General features: G+C 43.2%; 1 protein-coding gene across 1 annotated transcript; it reads right to left on the bottom strand.

Moving 5' to 3' along the window:
• Nucleotides 1-11,211: 11,211 nt before the first annotated feature.
• On the bottom strand, nt 11,212-19,746 carry AGR3 (anterior gradient 3, protein disulphide isomerase family member). Its single transcript, XM_069094392.1, has 7 exons — nt 19,617-19,746; nt 17,023-17,086; nt 14,470-14,522; nt 13,838-13,914; nt 13,171-13,234; nt 12,277-12,360; nt 11,212-11,490 (listed from the first exon to the last, which is right to left on the bottom strand). Exons 1-7 carry the CDS (start codon nt 19,720-19,722, stop codon nt 11,441-11,443), a joined length of 498 nt encoding a protein of 165 aa, XP_068950493.1. The 5' UTR covers nt 19,723-19,746; the 3' UTR covers nt 11,212-11,440.
• Nucleotides 19,747-21,616: the final 1,870 nt, after the last annotated feature.

The raw sequence follows: 21,616 nt of genomic DNA, 5'->3' as shown, positions 1-21,616 counted from the left end.
AGCTTAATAAATGCAGACTGAGTGACTCCTTAATAAATGCTTGTTGAGATCAACTGAATTGAATTGACCTGCCCTGAATTGAATTAATGTTAGAAATGGCAGGTTGGGTGATTTCCCCTTTGAGGGCCCACCATGATCAGCCGCACCTGGTCCTTGGTCTAGCCTTGATGGGTATCCTTTTTTGCTCCAGTTTTCATTCCTCTGATTGAAAGTAAGGGACAGAAGGGGAGGGGTGGGTGGGAAAGGGCCACTCTCTCCTTCTAGAAAGCTCTGTTGGCCTTGGGTTTCCCGGTGATTCATTCAGCAATAGCTCTGTCCCTCCCCTATTTTTTAGTTCTAGGTCAGCCCAGAAAGCAAACAGCAGCGCTATTTCCACTATCACTTCCCCTCCCCCCCACCCCACCGGACCTTAGCTCCTCGTCATCCTTCCAGGATTGCAGCTTTGCAATGGGCCTCCATAAGGACTTCACAATCTCCCCAAGGCACCCTGACCCTTAGGAAGCTGTTGCAGCCAGATAACCCATCGAAGCCGTAATGTTAGAAGGGTTTCTGAATTACAGCTAAACCAGTTTTCTACCCACCTCCCCCCATTCCTACAATCAAATAAAAGGTTCTCCTAGGGCTGGTAACTCTATCTGCTAATTACTGGGCAAGTTGCCCCCAAAGGACGAGAGGATGGATTTCTTGGAGTTGGTCCAGCTGGATTCTGGGGATTCGACACCTGGCCCCAGAACTTTCCTCCTACGGAGGACAAAAGTTCTTCTTCCTTCCCCAGCACCCCTCCCCTGCCTAAGCATTCCATCTTTCTTATTTGAATCTGGTTAGATACAGCAAGTTGATGATTAAATGCTACCTAGCCTTCCTGTGTACACAAGAAAATGGGGGCTTTTCTAATCTCACATCTGCACCTTGATTCCTTCTTTCTTTAAGCTTATCCCCTACACAGCTGCCAAATTCATATGTTTAAAACACAGATCTGGCCATGTCACTTTCTGCCCAATGGCTCCTATTGCTAAAGATACAAACCATAGCCCTCATCATGGCATTGTGAGCTCTTGGTTCCCTCCCTTCATCCATGATCTGGACCACCCATGAGAATGTAGGCACCCTCCCTCTCCCTCCCTCTGTTCTCTGTCTCTCTCTGTGTCTGTCTCTCTGTGTCTGTCTCTCTGTCTCTGTCTCTCTGTCTCTGTCTCTCTGTCTCCTCCTTTCCCTCCCTCCCTCCTACCTCTCTCCACACTTCCGCTGTAGAGAATTCTTAGCTCCTTTCTCCCTTCTTTCCTCTACCATCTGAGTATTAGTACTGTCTCCCTCATGAAATTACTACCAAATGAAGGAATTATAGTTCTTAGCAGAAATGTCCTCATTTTGAATAACGCAAGTCATGGGATTTTGACTTCACAGCAGGCTGCATTAGAGAAATGCTTGCTCAGCACCGTGCTATCAGAATGTTATTGATTGTTCGATTATCACTTGAAACTCCCGTGTACTGATTATTCTGTATTGTGAAGGATGATTGACTCAGATGATTAGCCTTCTTCCAAATTCCTTCCAGCCTCTGTTTCCACCTCACATCCCCCACCCCACTAGTGAGCATTGACTGTTTTTCACGAACTCTTGGTCCATGGGGAAAGCAAGTGAAACATTTTGGAGACGGAGAACAGAACTAATTGTTGGCTTGTGGAGCTGAGGCCTCAAGGCAGGCATCAGCAATATTTTGGAAGGTGTTTTACATCCCATAAATTGTCCATTGTCCCCTCCCCAATACACACATGCACACACACAAACCCCAATAGGAAATTAATCTCTCCTGGGGGCAAAATGAAAGGATTATAACTTTTAGCAGCATCCTCATTTTGAACAATATAAGTCATTGAAATTTGGCAGCCTTTGTCCCTCCCTCTTTCCCTACCTCTGTTGACTGACAGTATGTCCTGATATAGGGCAAAGCAGGCATAGTGTATGAAATAATTTAATATTTATTCTGGCACAAGAAAGGCAAGAAACTATAAACTTGAATAAAGGCCATAATCCAGTATATCCCTTTTACATACCACATACACACACACACACACACACACACACACAGACTGATCTGGAAGGCACCTTAGAATTCATCTGGTCCAAGCTTCTCATTTTTTTTCGAGAGCAGAAGTCAAGGCAATCAGGATTGAGTGACTTGCCCAAGGTCACACAGCTAGTTAAGTGTCGAGTGTCTGAGACTGTATTTGAACTCAGGTCCTCCTGACTCCAAGGCTGGTGCTCTATTCACTGCACCACCTAGCTGCCCCCAATCTTGTCATTTTACATATGAGGTTAGTGATACCCACTGAAACACGTGGTCTCTGACATTTCAGTACTTGAAATTTCCACCATTTTGAGTTGAACTAAAAGCGGAGAATACAATACAACAATAACACAAAGAAGATGTCTAGAACTGAGAGTGCCTCTGGACCCAACATGGCATGATTTTTAAGGTCCCTTTGCATTCTCAACTCTCTTACCCTACCTGGGAGCCAATCATTTAATCTCTCTAGGTCTTAATTCTTTGCCTGTAAAATGAAGGAGTTTAGACCTGAACTTTAAATCTCTCCCTTCTGTAGATCTTATGTAATCCTGTATAAATACATTTTTCTCTGATTGTCATACTTTGGACATGATCTTGAAAGAAATGGGACCTCTACATGCACCCTCTGGAATGGTTTGACTGATTGCTTTTATAAGAGGGGTCCCTCATCTATTCGAAGAGGTGCCTGGGGGCCTGTTGTAATTGCTGAATGCCAGGATACAGGGCTGCAGGTAAAGTCTATGCCCCCTCTCAAGGAGGAAAAAGACAAGAGTAGAAAGAACCAATCATTTACAAATGAAACACAGATTGCCATCCCTCGTGAGCCTGTAGAAAGTCATTGCTTACACTTAGTACCCAAAATTATCAATAACACGAGGATAGTGGGTTGTAGATCCCTGGTGCTGGGAGGGAGTTGAAAGGGGAAGTGGGAGAGATGCCTCTGCATCTGCCTCCCATTCATTGTCCTAAGGGACCCTTCTCCTTGGCTACTTGGACGTTCCCTGTGACTAATGCTTTCTCTCTGTTGATTATTTCCAACATATCCTGTCTAAGTCACATTTGCATATAGTTGTTCATATGTTGTCTATACCAGGAGACTTCTGCTAAGCAAGGACTCTGTTTTGTTGTTTTCTCTATCATCTATCTTTGTATCCTCAGAGCCATGGTGCCAGCATGCAGTAGGAGATTAATAAATGCTTGTTGACTAAGTGCCCTGCCATCTCTCTAGGTGATTCAAACAGGACTTCCCTTCTCCCCAGGCAGCTGCTGGGTCCAATTCTATGACTGGAAACCCATGAAATAAATGGCACAATCCATTCAATTTAGTAATTTCAATTCAATTCATTACAACAAATATTTCTGGGAATGGTCACTAATTGTAAGTTACATAATTCATCAGTCCCCAAATAAATGACTTTGAAGATCACCCAGTGGTCCATGGAAAACTATGTTACAGGCTTGAGCCTGTTGTTTCCTGTTCTGAGTATGGAATTACACTGGAGAAAGGAAGTAAAGGATTCTGTGAAAGAAACCATGAATCCAAAACAGTGGGTGAGGCACATGTTAAAAGCAAAGGATGCCTGATGGACAGCTGGGTGTGCCACTGTCATCCATGCAGTGCTGAGAAGATGTGAGGAAGGTCCCCAGAGTCTTAGGTAGACATCTTGATTTAGTAAAAGGCATGAGTGAGTGTCAAACAAATGGGGGGAGGTATGACCAGTGCCACTGAATTAACTGCTCACATCGAAGAGAACACCCAGTTACTATGTGCTTGCAAGTGTGAGAGGGTGAAAGACACTGGCGGTAGTCTCAGTTCTTCAGTGAATCAGTGATTTCCTATGTGTGGGACCTCCCTTCAGTGGTGAAGACTGTATTTCATCCACGTCCCCTCAGCCAGCACCATTTTTGCCCTTTATCCTGAGTTTGTTTCTGAGTTTTTCCTTTGTCTATACTATACAAGATTTCTTCCCCCTCCTCTTCCTCCTCCTCCTCCTTTTTCTCCCATTCAGGACTTTATACTTTTTTTTACAATTGTCATTTTGGAATGGAAAGTGGTAACCAATTATTACTCTTTCCTCATCCACAGACACGAATGTTCACAAGACTGTTGCATTGCTTAGCTTTCTTTGTTTGTTTAGGCCAGTGATTAACGTCCTCTAAACCAACCAAGGACTTGCTGCTTGTTCAAGGAATATTCTAAATTGGGAGAAGCTGAGATCGCATTTGAGCGTTGTTCTGAGATAACTCTTCCTAGCCCTGGGACACCTGTGCCTTTGTCTTTGGGCCTCTCAGATGTTATTCAGGAGTCACCAACTCTAGCTATTCCTGCTCCTTTATCAGTCCCCTTCCTAGAGGAGCCCTCTGGGAATAAGACCCTTGCTCAGTGCTCACCTTTGTGCCATTTTGAAGATTTTCTTTGTGGTTAAAAGGAATCAGATAAAAATCTAATTGGGAAATGTTAAAAAATAGATAAAATACAATAAAACAGAAAGAACAGCAACACATTTCTGGTAACATTACCTTTAATTGTCCTCTTACATTTTTTTTCAGTCTTTATTAATTTGTTTGTTTACTTTTAGTTTACAAAATTCAGTTCCACAATTCCTTGAGTTTCATCTCTTGCATTTTTAACCTTGGGGGGGGGGTTGTGTGTGTGTGTGTGTGTGTGTGTGTGTTATGACTAGGTCTAATTAATAAGCATTAGTTTCTTTGGCCAATCACCACAAGTCCAATTCGTTGATAATGTTACTCATCAGTTATTTATCAATTTCCAGTAGATGGAAGGTCCTCTTCTGTTGATGGAGGAATGGAGTGTGTACTTCTATGACTGGGCAGGAATGATCTGCAATTACTGTTTCTGTGATCCATGTTTGTAAGACTATGTTTTCATTTCTAAAAGTGCAAGGGAGGGTGATTCAAAAAGAATTCTAGCTTTTGGTTGTTTTGGGAAAAAGCCTTGAGCTTTCCAAGATGTTATGAACTTTTTGAAATCCTCTGTTCCATTGACCAAGGTGGACTTTATTTACACTTATCTGTGCTTTAGCACCTGGAAGGGGCCAGGCTCTGGCTAATCCCCACATCAACAATAAATACACAAAGACTGACCATGAATGTATTTCTTTAGGACCTGTTTCCTAAGTCCCACATGGCAAAGACAAAACCTTGCCAACATATTAGTCAGTCAGTCAAAATGACCTATTAAATAGCAATGAGGTATCAGGCACCAGGGATAAAAAGAAGGAAAGGTGAGTTGCTGCCCTCAAAGAGCTTCCAGTCTAGCAGAGTGTCGATGGACGTGATTTACCAGGTCTCCTTGGTAAAGATGGGTAATCTTACGGATAATGTAGATAAATCCCTTTACCCAGGAATGTATTCAGAAGCCTTGGGCCACAGTCTTAGGACCCAGAGAAAATAGCAGGATCAAAGGTTGAGAGATCACAGGTGCATTGGGGTAGAGGTGTCAAACACAGAGCCCTTGGGGTGTATGGGGTTTGCAACTCTTCTAAGTGTAGCAGGAACCAGACTAAAAAGTAACTGGGAAAAAATTAGCAAAGTAAATAAAAATGCAACAAAACACAGACAGCACGACGTTCTAAAACTGAGCCAGCATGTGGCTAGTTACGATCCTGCCATCCACGCCAGTGATCCCCTTTTCTGTTGGAGCTTGCTTCAGAGGCAAACTGACTTAGAAGACATCTAGTCCAAGCTCCTCATTTTGCCGATGAGGAAACTGAGGCAGAAGTGAAGTGACTCTCCCAACGTCACACAGGTAGCAGAATTTGAACCCATTTCCTCTGCCTCATGGGACTGGCTCTTTCTCCTGTGATACGAGAGATAAGAAGATATAGTGAACCCCATTCAGAGTTGGGATGCACGTTGGGAATTTGATTCCCCCTCCCTCACCTGCCTTGGCCCCTAAACTCATATTTCAATACTCTGGGGACCTGTTACCTTGTTGGCGTGTGTACCTCTCCTCTGCCCAAATGTCTGCGACCCCTCTGTCCCTTGGGAGAATAGTAGTCTGCAGCTGTGGTTACTGTGGGGCTCACTACCACTGAGCACAGTTGGAAAGCCTGGTCTCTTCCAGCCTCTTCCCAAGACTGACCTTGAAGCTGGGGGGATGGTCCCTTAGAGAGCTGGACTCCATTAGCACAGACTTGGGGGACACAGCCATGTCCCCTCCACACCACGCCTGTGGGCAGGGCTCAGTATGGACCGGACACAAACATTTCCTAATTGTCCAGCCTTTCTCTTACACGTGCTGAAGGAGAGGCCCCAGATCCCCACCTGGGCCTTCTTCTTCCTCAGCTTTTCCAGTTTACTCGGGTTATCCCATGCCAATAAGAGGTGTTAGACATGGAAAGAGCTGAAGTCCAACTGGGCTGGGGGCCCACTTCCGACTCCAGCTTAAACGCTGAGGTGTCCTAGTCTCAGGGCTTCTTGGTCAGCTAAGCTGAGGAATTTTTCCTCCTTTTGTTCCGGTCCAGTGCAAATATTTGCTTATTGGGAAATATACAACCCCTTCTCCTCTGGTACCAGCCATCTGCTGAGAAAGGTAACACCCACCTGCAGGGAGACGGATCTAGGGGAGTATCCTGTTTCTTAAGGCACCTCATTCAGGACAACTGATGTTCAGTTCCTGGCTTTGTTTGAGCTGCCAGGCAGTGAGGTGAAGACTGATATACTCCCTAAAGGGAGGTGCATTTGCTGGTGGCCATACAGATTATTCTAAAATTCTTTCAGGGGAACCCTTTCACACAGATGGGGGGTGGGAGGGTGTCAGGCAAGGGCTAAAATGACTTCAGCTGGGTGTGTTACTGAGGATCAAAGGAATCAGAGCAGGAAAGCACCCTGAAAACCATCTCAGGCATTTCCTTTGTTTTAAAAATAAGGAAACTGAGGCCCACAGAGGTCTATGGATGCACAAAGTTACCTGGATAGGAATCAAGTCTATGTCCCAAGACAGAAAGATGCCTTCGAGGTCACTTTGTCCAGCTGCTTTACTTTGCAGATGGAAACTGAGACCCAGAGGTGAAAATGCTCTCTCAAGGTCACACAAGTTGTTTTCTTTTAAATCATCTGACTCCAAATTCATTGATATTTTCCTAACTTCTCTTTTTTTTTTTTTTGCTTTTTCGAGGGCATTTGGGGTTAACTGACTTGCCCAAGGTCACTCGGCTAGTTTTTATGTTAAGCATCTGAGGCCAAATTTGAACTCGGGTCCTCCTGACTCCAGGGCTGGTGCTCTATTCACTGTGCCACCTAGCCTCCCCTGATCTTTTCCTGAGACTCACTGATTTCTCCTCCATGATCTCGAGACATTTTTAAGAGGGATACAAAATATTTGTCCTTGACTGTGTCTGGTAGTGGCATGAATGAAAGAAGCGGAGAAGGGGGGTCAGGGCTGCGCCCCAGAGGAGAGGCCCTGGGCTGAGAGGAGGGAGACACCATCTCCTAGCTAACACAGGCATAGAATTCCCAATCCTCCCTGAAGTGCTGCTGGTCTCTCCTGGTTAACTTGGAATGGAGAAAGTTAATCTGTGTGGGAAGGGAGAGGCCCATTGTTTCACCTGAACCTTTTGGGTTTCCTTTTAAAGCAACAGTCCCCAGGTGGCATGTCTGCCCTTGGACTGTAGATCCAGCCTTTCCAAGGTAACTCCCTGCCTCAAAGTGGGTGCATTGGATAGAACACTCGGATCAACAAGATCCGAGTTCAAAATGGCCACACACACTTACTAGCTGTATGACCCTGGGCAAGTCACGTAACCCTGTTTTCCTCAATTCCTCATGGGTAAAATGAGCTGGAGAAGGCAATGGCAAACCACTCCAGTGTCTTTGCCTAGAAAATCCCAGATGGGGTCGCAAAGAGTCCTGCACAACTGAATAGGACTGCCTCAAACATCAAAAAAGTCCCTCACAGGAAACATGCAATCCCAAGACCTCTCGTTCTTGGATTCGGGCCGTTTTCAAACAATGGTGCTCAGTTCCCAGGCTATCACACCGATGTCATCCGAGCTGCAGCCCAACTCTGATTGGTGCAAGGTCTGACCCAAATTGAACTGTCTGTCAAAGTCTGCTAGGGAGCAGGATTGTATTACACACCCGGAAGGAAGATCCAGAAATGCAGACCCACTGAAATGTGCTGCCCATCCGGGCACTGTGTCTCAGCTGTCATTTCACCAGATGACAGTTAGGGCTCCAAACAAGCTTGGCAGGCCAGAATGCTGGTTGAACTTGAGAAGACAGCAGGTAGGTGATAGGGATAAGGTATTCTCTTACCCTTGGGACAGATGATCAGGTGAATGTGCATGGGTGGACAGTGACTTGTCTCTAACATTGTCAGGCTCTATCATTATGAGATAAAGATTTACAAAGCATTTATTAAATGCCTGTTATGTCCCCAGAACTGTGCTAAGTGCTGGGAATAGAAATATAGACCAAAAGAAATTCAGTTCCTCTCCTTGAGAAGTTTGTATTCTAAGGTGGGAAGACAATTCGAAAGAGAGCTGAAAGAGAGGGAGGGGGAAGGTGTCTGCATAAAGTCAAGTGGGAGTCAAGGGCTGAGGCAGGTTTAAGTGAGCGTGGCTGGAGGGGCTACTTCCCTCAAATGGAGGGTCTCTATATTGCTCACAAGTCACAAGGGTAGTGGCAAAGACAATGACACTAATGCAGCCTTAATTCATTAAGAAAAGCATCACAGTTAGGAAAAGGAAGGCAATGGGCGTACTGTTCTGGGTCTGGAGTAAAGTGATCAAATGGCCATCATAGCTTAGGAGGCACATTGATGTGCCCACGAGGGAGGACTGGATTGTTCTAGGATCCTTAGAGTACAGATTATGGATTTGTAGTCAGGCAGGTGTGGGAGAGGGGAAGGCATGAGGAAAGGGCGCCTGATGGTTCAGAACATGGTCTAAACGTTTCTACTATAAAACATTGTTGGACTTTTCACCATAAGAAAGAGTACATTCACTTGAACACTAACCCTTTGACTTCCTACCAGATATTTCACATATGCTAAGACTCCACTGCCCCCAGTTTTCCTTTCTTTTTCTTGACGTGAATTAAGTGAAGAAAAGCAAAGACCTAGTGGGAATTTGGGGTCTATAGGGTCTCTTTTTACAAATCACATATTTTATGACCACAAAACATAAAAAATGGTGAAACAATCTTTTGTTAAACATTGCTGTCTTAAAATCTATTCACAGAATAACGGAAACTCTTTGAGTTGGAAGCTATGACAAAAGCCATCTAGCCAGTCCCATACCTGGCCAAGAATCCCTTCAGCAGCCCCATAAGAAGTGATTGCCCAGGAAATTCTTGAAAACTTCCAGGGAGGGAGGACCCATTGCAGTCCACTTCTGGACACTTTTAATTCTTGGGAAGTCTTTCTTATAAAAGACAGTTTCAGTTTCTACATATCACCCCTTGTTCTGCTCTCTGGGACCAAGCAAACAGGTCTAATCTCTCTTCCATGGAGCAGCCTTTCAAACACCTGAAGATAGAGCTCTTCCCTTTTACACAGTTGCAGGTCCCTTCAGCATCATAGGCCCTTTCCCCTGGATGCTTTCCGGTTTCTAAATGTCTTTCCCAGAACCCAGCACAATCTGCCAGATATCATCTGGCCAGAGCAGAGTGCAATGGGACTCTCCTCTTCCTCATTTTGTGCACTACATCTTTCTTCAAGCAGCCAAATGTTTCCTCAGCTTCCTTTTTTTAATGTCGCATCACATTGCTGACACATACTGAGTCTGAAGTTCACCCAAACCCCCAGGAATTTTCACCAGAATTATTATCTCCACACACATGCTTCAACTGTCTTCTTGTGAGACTGTTTTTTTTAAAACCCAAATATCTTTACAAATTTCTGTCCTATTAGGTTCAACCCAATGGGATAGGTTTCGAATGTCTTTTTGGATGCTGTCTGTATTGGCAACATTTATAGTTACCCCTCCATCTCATCTTTTGTCACCTACAGATTTGCTTAGCATCTTCTTTTGATGCCTCCATCCAAGTCACTGGTCAAATAGGGAAGCAGTTGGTGGGGCCCTGACTGCCAGTAGTAAGAGGATCTGGGAAGAATAGCCAGGAAGGAGTTTTTGAGACAGAAAAGTTAGAGGGAATTGTAATGTAGTCTTTGGGAAATTAATGGCCTCAGAGGCCCCGACTAGTTCTAAATTTACAGTCCTATGATTAACAGGCCAGGACTGTGACAGGAGATTTCCCTGGGGCATCATCCTTCCAGAGACCCTCCTCCAAAAATGACTTTGATCTTTATGTTAATTATTTCAAGTTATATGTCTAAGAATAAAGTTGACACATAGACATTAATGATGCTTGGAGACTGGGAGCTTAGATTTTTAAAAAATATTTATTGCATATACATACATGTAAGTTTATATTCTAAGGTGGGAAGACAATTCTAAAGAGAGCTGGAAGAGAACTGAATCCTCTGTGATTAGACATGTCACCTGAATAGTAAAACTCTGCATTGAACTAACTTGCTGCTGATCAGAACTGACCAGGATCAGTCTATCATCTTACAGTCAGTTACATCTCAAAGACAGCATCCAAATTTTCCTGCCTTCAAAGCTGGTTCTTGTGTGTGTTTTGTTTGTTTTTGCTTTTTTTTGGAGGGGGGAAGTGACTTGCCCAAGGTCACATGGCTAGTAAGTGTTAAGGCCAGATTTGAACTCAGGTCCTCCTGACTCCAGGGCCAGTTCTCTATTCACTGAGCCACTTAGCTGCCCCTTCCTATGCTGTTTAAACTACAAATTTCAATTAAATTCAGTGAGTGCTTATTAAGTAACTGCTATGGAAGAAGAACTTGTGATTCTAATGTTTTGGGAGCTGATGTGAATTGATTCATGTGACAGAATAGAAATGAGCTTCACCTTCAGTCGCCTAACTGCCATCATTTACTCTTCAATGGGAAGTTATACTGAGACAATTCCACATTACAAAGAAATCCAAGACAGTTTTGCGATTGCTGTCCAAGGTTCCAAGTAGGGGCTGGGTGGTGGTTGGCATTTTATGGGTCAATGTCACCTTTGGCCCTGCCATCATCAGCTCCCTCATCATTCAATTATTAGTCTCCTGTGTTACTGCTCAGTCAAATTGAATGGACTATTTTGTATATTTCAGCCTCTAGGACCTGACTATAGCCTGCTCTAGGGATCACTCTCTAACTTAGAAAGTCTCAAACACAACTTTCAAAATATTGGAAACCATAGAAGAAGCCCTCACACAGACGTCCCTGTGTGCTTGCACTGTGGCAACCGCCATTACCCTCTAATCAAATAGTTAATATGCTTTAACATTGAGAGGATTTCTGTGCACTTGCCCCCTCAGGGCTTGTTGTGTCTTCACCACCATTTATAACTCCTTCTGGATGAGTCGTAAGGCTTTCTTCATATTTTCTATTACTGAGAGGAGAGAAAGGAAAGGTTGGACTTTCAGCAAATTGAAATATGCATATTCAGTTTCACCTTCCATGTGCACCATTCCAATGTCTAGCATAGACTGTTGACATCAATAATTTATGAACATAGTCATCTAAGATAGGAAAAATAACATAAAGGTATGTTATATAAGCTCAAGGGTTTTGACATATCATCAAAAGAAACAGCAATTTGAATGCTGCTTGTCAACAGAACAGGGTCTTCATGGAGTGAATCCTCCTGTCTATCAAGATGAGTGTTAGTCCCAATTTCTGTAGTTCCTTGAAGCCTTGTTCTCGTAGTGGTGAATAGGATCATAAGTAGGGTTGGGTGACTAGGGTTTTGTCCAAGGTGTTTCCTTGAGAATAACTCCCATTCCCTTGCCTATCTCCACTCTTTCCACTGCTTCATCCCAGTGACTGAAGATTCTCATTGTCTACCAGACAAGTCATTGGGTTTAGGGCCAGTTGTTTTGGGTGATGGGCTATCCTATCTTCCAGCTGCACTGTATTTGATCAGAGTGTGCCATTCTCTTCACCCCTGCACCTGTATCCTAAATGCTAGACTCTGGCAGGCGATATTCTTTTTGTAGGCATGATGTTAAGTTAGATACCTTTCTTACAAGATTCATCAAACAGCGATCATTGCTAAGTATTTGAATCAATTTGCCCAACAAGATTATATAGCATTTCCTAATCTGTGAGGCTTGTAAAATGATCACAGAATCACTCTTTCCCCCAAATCTCAAGAGAGTCTGGGGCAGATACTTACACACTGGCAAGTCTTGGGGTTCATATGTGTAGAGTCTATTAGAGTATCTCCCAGTGATGTCAGCTCTGACTGTTAAAGAGGGATCTGCTCCAAAGGAATAAAAGTATAATTACATATACTCAGGACATGTGGTCTGGAGGGATGAGATGATTTTCTAATAGAATAGAAGCTTCTTGAAGGCAGGGATTGCTCCATTTGGGTTTTTGTGTACCTAGCACAGAACAGTGCCATGCATATACAGCACTTAATAAATGCTTTTGGACTGAATAATCTCATAATGAGAGAAACATTATCTCACAGGAAGAAAGTCCTGGGGAACAGATTTGTACCATTATCATTAAAGGTGTCAAAAACACCTCCAGGAAGTAGACTACCCAGTGGTCCTCAATACTCCAGGGTGCAGCCAGAACCAGATTAAAATGCAATTTGGAAATATTTATGAAAATAAATAAAATACAATAGAACACAGGTAATGTTAATACACAGTTTTCTAAATCAATCTGCTGTCCTCAGGGATCCTTATGTCTAAGGTAGTGACCCCCATTTCTATTGAGTTTGACTCTGCTGATCTTCACTATAGGAAAAAACAGCATAGAATTAGAGCTCATAGACCTGTAAAGGACCTGAGAGACCATCTGGTTGATTCCCATTATCTTATAGATGAGAGACCTGAGACCTAGACTCGATTTATATTTAATTTTAGAAATGTAAGTCAGAGACAAATGAACTATTTTGAGATGGGTAAAATTGATATCTTTCCACTGGAGATGGAAAGATCTTTGAATTGGTACTTTCTTTTTTTTAGGAGAGCTGTAGCACCAAATATTTTAGAAATGCTTGTTTTGAAGCAAGGATGCATTTGAAGTTTCTACATGTGCACATGGGCATACCTACCTACAAACATGATTCGAGGTACATACTGTCCATCAGGTGACAGGTTCTTGTCAGTGGTTTCATGCTGGTGGGAAGAGAAGAAATTCAGAAAGATTAAATGGGAGAGGGGTGTCTAGGGGGTACAGTGAATAGAGAGCACTAGCCTTGGAGTCAGGAGGACCTGAGTTCAAATCCAACCTCAGACACTTAACACAAAAACTAGCCATGTGACCTTGGGCAAGTCACTTAACCCCAATTGCCCTCCAAAAAGCAAAAAAAAAAAGATTAAATGGGACCTCACTTAGTTACTTTTGTCTTTTTTTGTATAGCTCATTTTTTTAAAAAAAAGCATAAATGAATCAGTCTTTAAAGTAAACTGGAGCTCTTGACTGAAAATACACCAAAGTAAGTGCAATTTCCCATCTCACAGGTACAGACCAACAACTAACTCATGCCAATTTTTCCTGGGAAATAGAAAAAATTGAGTGACTTGTCCAGGGTCACACAGTCTGGACATGTCAGAGATGAGATAGGATCTGAACCTGTTGATTTTAATGTCCACCTTCTATTTCCCACTCCCCACTGATGATACAATTTTGTGCATCATAAAAGACAAACAAACACAAAAGCAAAACTCATCACTGGAATTTCCCATCGGAAATTAATCCAGCATGTAGATTACACCTACCATGAGGTTGAGCATGACAAAGCTAGTTCGAGCCATTTCCTGGATTTCATCACTCTTGGCAAAGACTTTCTTTAAGGCTTAAAGGACAAAAAAGTAGATTAAAAAAATATATCAGCCTTGTGCAGTGACTCCTCCTCGTTCCCCAAACTCTTTTTGGTAAGCATAGTTGTCTGGGAAGGATAGAGAGGTGAGAACCTTGTCACTACTCTATCTCCTCTTTCCTTCTTTTGCCCCCACCTCCCCACCAAGCACCTTTATTTTAGTACCAGCTGTAAAAAGGATGATCTCTTATTTACAAAGCCTAGAGTTGCATAATTTCATGCCACAGTAGACCAAAAGTTTGCATTTTGAGTAGATTATTTTTAGTTTTTGATGATTATTTCTTTCCTTTCTCTTTTTGTGGCCCCCTATGCTCTTGCTATGAATGAGATCATCCACTCTCAATAAGGGGCCTGGGGCTGGTGACGATTGCCATATGGCTCAAGATGGGTTTTTTCAGCCCGTAGACCAGGGCCCTTCATGGTCTGCTTTTCCCTTCCTTAGTTCTGAGCACACTCAATTCTTAGAATCCCCAAGGAGGCTTTGCTCTGCCATTTCTGAAAACTCCCAATGCTTGAGGTCCCTAATGTTACCTTGGCAATATTGACAATTCTCCAGATGATGAATGACCATCAGGGGCTTGTTACTGAACAAAGAAAACATGAGTAACTTCTGGTTAAGGCAAATACTTTCTTTGGACTTGGGAGAATGAACAATGACAGTTAGGTTTTTAGAGTCAAACTTAATCAGAAGGCTTGGTTAACTAATATAGCAGCAGAATGGAAGTCCCTTGAGGGTAGGAATATTTAGTTTTTATCTTTGAGTCCCTAGGGTCTAGCAGAGCTCTTAGCACATAATAGATGCTTAGAAAATATTTATTTCATATAATTGAACTGAAAAATAAATCAATAACATCTGATTTGCTGAACAAAACCAACACATTCTAATTTTGGTTTATAGATTGACTGGGAGTAATCTGTTACATTCCTTTCAGAGACAGCCAGGATAATTCTGCAAGATACTTGTTCTCCAAAGACTAGCTTGATTTTTGTGTATAATTATAGGGGAGAGACAGGTTTTAGCTTTTTTTCCAATGATATAGCTAAACTGATTTTTAAAAAATCAATCAGCCATCCAGTTAGCAAGCATTTCTTAGACACCTACTAGGTGTCAGGTTCTGTGCTAAGGATCCAAATACAGAAGTGAAACAATCCTCACTCTCAAGGAGCTCATATTCCATCAAGAAAGATGACAGGTACATGCATACATATGTACACAGGTACATAAATGTGTACATAAATATATTCACAAATAAATATCCAGCATGAAGGCAAGTTAGCTAACAGCAAGGTAGCTAGGGAGAGAAGGCACAAGCAATTGTATGGAATCACAAAAGGATTAATAGAGAAAGTAGCACTCCAGGTGGATCTGCTGGGAAGTGAGGAGAGAGTGTATTCCAGGCATGGAGGACTGCTAGGGCAAAGATGCAGAGATGGGAGATGGATTTCACTGTGTGAGGAACAGAATGAAGACCAGTTTATCTGGATTGTAGAGCAGAGAAGAATGAGAAGAGAGTGTTGGTGTCTGCTCTTTCAGACTGAGATTCTGTTAAGTTAAATTTTCATTTGCAGTTGCATGAAGAAGAATACTTGCTTGGTGACCCCTTTATTTTTTCTATTTCTTCTACAGAAACGGAGAAAATGTACAATTGCTTTAATTATATGTGGGTTAGACAATCTCTAAGATAGCCTCCAGCTTTCCAACTTTGCCACCTGCAGGTGCTTAAATTCTTGGTGAAAACATGAGTGCCAGAGCTGAGATAACATCATAAACTGGTCAAGGTCAGATAGCTAGCACTTGACAGATTTGATTTCATCTGCTTGGCTCTGTAGGACCCAACGAGAACCACCAGACGGGAGATGTAGGAGACAGATTTCAATTCATTATAAGGGAAAACTTCCCAGAATCCCAGAATTTCTGAGTGGGAAGGGACTGAAGAGATATCTAGTCCAAGCCTAGGTCACCAGTGCTCTCCTCTCTTGCAATCCCAATGAGACGACTAGCCTCTAAGTTTTTTTTCCTCACTCTCACTGAATGAGAACCCACTGTCCCCCAAACCCTGATCTGACAATTTACAATGTGTAAAATGTTCATGTCGAAAATGTAACTATGGGAGTTGGTTAGAGTTGGCTTCCAGTAAGCCCTGACTTCTGAGATCCTTTCCCAGGCCAGGAAGAAATCAACATACTTATTTATTGCCACTGTTTTTATCCTGTCATTTAATTCTAATTATCAAAATGAATACAAATGCCTTAGATTTATATTGCACATTACAGATTGATGAACATTAGAATTTCTGTGACATTAGTAAAATGCCTTTGGTGCTGATTAGATCCGTGTGAGGAACAAAGTAGCCCAGGTGGGAGTAGGTTCTGGTTCTAGAAGCTGTTTCTGGAAGGTAAATGAATATTGAGGGTTAGAACTGGAAGGGTCTTACAATGACAGAGTCCAGAATTTCATTTTACAGATGAAGAAACAGAAGCCCAAAGCAGTGGGGTGACTTCCTCAGGATCACAGTTAGTAGAAGGTAGGGATTCAGCTCTTCTGACTCTCAGTCCTGAACTATTCACGTGTGTATGTATAAGCACACACATATGTACTATCCCCTCTGGGTGCACTCACTCTAAGGACTGGACATCTCTCTCTGTCTCTGTCTCTCTCTTTCTATTTCTCTTCCACATTTGTCTCTACCTGCGTGCCATTGTGTCTGTCTGTCTCTTCCTCCCTTCCCCCCGCCCTGCCCCCGCCACACACACAGAAACACACTTTTAGCCTGGACCTGAAATCTAATTGTTAGAGGAATTCTCATTGGAGATCCTCTTTGTTTTACAACTAATGGTCCTAGAGATTTTCTCAGAGTATAGAGAGGCTACTTGGTTGTCCCTGCTCGTGTAGCCAGAAGCAAGACGGGCTCAGTCCCTCCTCTGAAGCAGCTTTGAAGTCTTTCTTTCACACTGTCTCGAATATAAATACATACAAGGTAATTTTGTTGTTGCTGGGGAGCTGGGAGGTGACCAGAGGCTTCAGGTTGCCTTAGAGTGGGTGGCAGGGGATATTTCCAAACCAGTTTAGAATGGGTTCTTTACCTCTTCTTGGCTTGGAAGAGCCCCTCTTCATAAGTCTGGACCCAAGTGATATCATCGCCCCATCCTGAAGCAGAAACAGAAAATACATCTAACAAGTTGTTACTGTGGGATAATTATGCTAGTAAGAACAAGTCACATTTGTGCCACATTTTATGGCTACAAAACTACACACCCACTTACAGAGATACATACACTCACACATAGAGACACACATATACACACGCACTCACACACACATACACACACACTCACACAGACACACTGATTTCCTTTGATCCTCCAGGCATTTAGGTGTGGTGACCTTAGTCTTTGAGGCAGAAGATTTGGGTTCATTTTGTTTTTATGTGACCCTAAGAAAAATACATCTCTGCTCTGAGCTTCAGTTTGCTCATCTATTAAAAGAGAATTGATGAGTGAGGCGCTGCTGAGCCATAGGTTTGTTTTCAGCCTTAAAAGGAAAGAGAAATGTGAATAACACACCAGTGAAGGGGGTGGCAGAAGTGTTATTGCATCAGGCTATGTGACCTTGGGCAAGTCACTCACTTCCCTCCCTCCTGGGCATCCTCATCTGTAAAATAAGGAGGCTGACCTAGATGGTCTCCAAGATTCCTTCCAGCTTTCAGTGATATCATCCAAGCATTTTCAAGGTGTGAGTGAGGTGACCACACAGTTGGAAGGGACAGATCTTGGACTCCAGTTCAGGTTCCCAAGGCTCTGTGTCATCTATCCTGACCTCTCTGGGCTATAAGTGTATGATAAGTGGTTGGGAAAGTCAGACTATTGGATTCCTAGGTGGCTCTGTGGTCTCATTGGCATGACCCTCCACTGGGTCCAATGGAAACCTCTCCACGTCTCTTCCTCTTGGGTGTTCATTAACAGTCCCCCCTCTCCCCCTCCCTCCTTCTGTCTCTATCTCTGTCCCTCGCTATCTCTTTCTGTCTCTCTCTGTCCCTCTGCCTCTCTGTCCCCATCTCCTTCTGTATCTGTCTATCTGTCTCTATATCCCTTTCTTTATCACCACTTCTCTCTATCTATCTCTTTTGGGCCTAAGTGTCCTCATTGATTCCCATGGCATTTGTTACATAAAGTCATCCTAGGTAATACTTTTCCAGTATTTTTATTCATTTTGTCTAGACTGGGGGTTTCCTTGATATTCCCAGATGAGTAAACTCCATCTACCCATGCAGATTGACACTAACTCTGCCACATATATTGTCTTAGTTGACTGGGGGAACTGAAAAGTCAAATGACTCTTCCAGGGTCACACATCCAGAATGTATGTGATGGAGGTAGGATTTGAATCCAGATCTGCCTGACTCAGAAGCCATCTTTTCATGGACCAGAGCACACAGCCTCTTGTATTGATCACCCTTAGTTGGCCATGTTGCACCTTGCCATTTGGTTCTCTTGGAGAACAAAGGCCAACAGCCAACCAATTACTGACTGACACATGTGTTTAGGTCTTTAAAGGCGGGAAGGGTCTGTTTCTTCAATGAGATATAGCTCACAGATACTCTCGGTTTTCAGCATTTATATATAAAGCTTCACACACAACAAGCATTCTCCAGTTTGGTGTCAATTATGTTTAGCTGAGACTCAGGCGGCATTTACCACCTGCAGGGAAAGCTTTCTCTTTCATACCCAATTTGCAGCCCTTCAATATGAGGCAGACTGGAGCTTCCAAGTTCCAGATGGTGACTGTTGGCTCAAGCTACATAGAAATCCACGGGGTTATTGGGTCATAGATTAGGAAGTAGATGGGAACTTGGAGATTGCCAGTTCAACTCACACATTTTCCAGATGAAGACCCTGAAGATCAGAGAGTGGAATGGCTTGCCCATGGAGGTAAAGCTGATAAGCATTTGAAGTAGAATTTGAATACAGGTCTTCCTGATACCATGGTGTTACTAGAGCAGCTCTGGTCTAAACTTCCCACTTCTCTGATATCTCAGGACCTGGGCCTCAGTTTCCTCATTCAATTGTTTCCCAGTCTCTCTGCCCATGAGCATGATTCAGTCACTATCTCCAAGCCCAGCTGTGCCCCTGTTTTTGTGGCTTCTCTGATCCTGTTAATTCTTTGTTTGTTCAAGACAGAGCGACCCTTGGCACAACTGAGGTACAGGAGAAATGTGAACCTGATTCCTGTCTTCCCTCCCATTCCCACTCTCAGCATCATCTCCACTCACTTCCCCATAGTATGTCCTTATGCAGCCCCTGGATGCCCAGGTCCCCTCCAAAACCTTCATCCCCATGCTATACCATTGTCCCTTTTGTCTCATTCCAAATTTGATCTTTCCATTCCCCCAAGCCCTGCTTTTGATTGCCTGGAAATGGGTGGTAATGGGCACGGGGATGACTGCCAAAGCCAGAGTTCTCCCAGGTCATGTCTCTTCACCTAGCACAGGTACCTGATTGCTTAAAGAGCTATTTGGCAAATGACTCTTGGACATGGCTTATGCCTGAGATGTCTGGTGATAGAGAATATTTTGTATGATTAGAATGTGGATGAAAAATGAGACAATTAAAAAAATTCCCTCCTTCCTCCCTTAATTGGCTGAAGAGTTTAGAGAAACAGATGTCATTATACATACAACCTCTGGAGAGGGTTTGAGGAGCTCTCTTGTCCTTCATGACAGCCATGGTGACGTTGGCAGAGACAGCCACAAGCAGGAGAAAGAAGGACAAAGCTGACTGTGGCATCCTATCTCCTGAAGGAACGCGATGGGGCCCTCTGGGACCAAGCGTCTGACTCTGTGCTGCAACAGGAAGGATGATGGGAAAGGACCACTTTATCACTTTAGTCATCAATCAACCAATCAATGTCAACAAGTATTTATTAAGCACCTACTCTATTCTAGGCACTGTGCTAAGAGCAAGATACAAAGAAAAATCACTAACAGCCCCTAGGAGCTCCTGCTCTAATCTGGGAACCAACATGTCTACTCAGCATGTACCCCAAGAGTGTCCAGAGCAGATACAAGGTAATGGGAGGGGTGCGTGTGCTAGCCAACCTCACATAGAAGTGATCTGAGTTTTGAAGATATTCCAGGCATGAGATACAGCCGGTGCCAAGAAATGGAGAGGAGAATGGAATGTGGTACATGTACAGCGAGAAGGTCAGTTTGAACTGTTTTAAGTGCTGAGGATGAGAAGGCAGAAGACAAAGAGGCTGGCTGCCTTCAAGGGAATTCTTTCGAGTGAACAGAGAGGTCTTGTATGATATATGTAACTGCAAACAAAACAAAGGCTTTCAGAAATGGTACTATGTCAGGAAGGTGCTTTTGAGAGAGACTCTCAAAAGGAGAGAAGAAATGCAGGATGGTGGTAGGGGTGGTGAAGAGGATTCATTCCATTCACATGTAGCTTTGACAGACACTCAATCATTTTGTGTTTTCTACCTCTCCTTCTGCTGGTCACTTTAGGGCAATTTTTCACATATGAGGAAACCTTAATATTGACCAGAATTTTTAGAGTCCCTCCCCCCCCCCCTACACACAGATTGCATCATAGACACTCAGAATTTCAGGATTAGTAGGAACCTGAGTGTCCTTTGCTCCAAGCCACACCTAAAAATGTATCCTGTCTCCAACAAGGCATCATCCATTTGGGGCTTGGAGACCTGCCTCCTTGTTCTCACCCTCCCCATTCCCCCCCCCCCATCTCCCCATGTCTCTGAGAAGTTGAACCTGTGATTTTCAGTCAGCCCACTTCTCTTTGGGAGAGCTCAAAGTATTTTCACCCAAAAAACCCAAATCAAGCTCCCGTAAGCTACACTTGTGTCTTGTGACTTTCCCTCCTTACTCTTGTTTCTGTCTTCTGGGACCAAGCAGAAGTCTCATCTCACTTCCAAATAATTGAAGACAGTTTGTTTCCATGCCTCTCCCCACTCCAGACCAAGTGTTTTCTTCTTCAGGCTGAACAGACCTTACTTCTTCAACTAATCCTAACAAGGCATGTGCTCAATGCACTTTAGCAGCCCTGTAGATCCCCCAATAACCATGCCCTTCCTAATCTTTGGTTGTCAAAATGATCGCAACATTCCAGGCGTGGTATGCTGAGGCTAGTATCACCTACTTGTGTCTGGACTCTCTGCCTTTCCTCTCAAAGCCCAAGAAGAAATTGGCTTTGATTTCTGCCTTATTTATTGATGTAGAGCTTAAAGTTCATGGTCACCCCCAGATCTCCATCAGACAATTTCCTCTCCAGCCATGACTCTCTTGTCCTGTAATTGTGTGGCTATTTTAAAAAATGAATGTGATTTTACATTTATCTTGATTACATTGCATCTTTTTTTCACCCACTCTACCATTTTTGCCTTAAACATTTCATTTCTCTTTTCTGAGTTCTCATATGATTTTGCTGCCCACCCATAGATTATTTGAATGAAGGAAAGTTGTTAGCCAGGTCTAATGACCAATCATTATGCTCTCAGTCTCCCAGACTAGAGATCATTCTCCACCACCCCCAGGGCCAATGACCTTGCATCTTCTTTGCATGATTTGTTTATGGAGCATTCAAAAGCAGCAAAGGTAACTAGTTCCCTATGAATGGGGATGATGCCTATATTTCATTAACAAGCCATTTCCCTCAAGTA

This window comes from Petaurus breviceps, unplaced genomic scaffold (assembly GCF_028583685.1).
Source record: "Petaurus breviceps papuanus isolate PSGF00001 unplaced genomic scaffold, PetGlider_PUasm1.0 218, whole genome shotgun sequence".
NCBI classification, from domain to species: Eukaryota; Metazoa; Chordata; class Mammalia; order Diprotodontia; family Petauridae; genus Petaurus; species Petaurus breviceps.
This window is presented reverse-complemented; position numbering and strand designations above follow the sequence as displayed.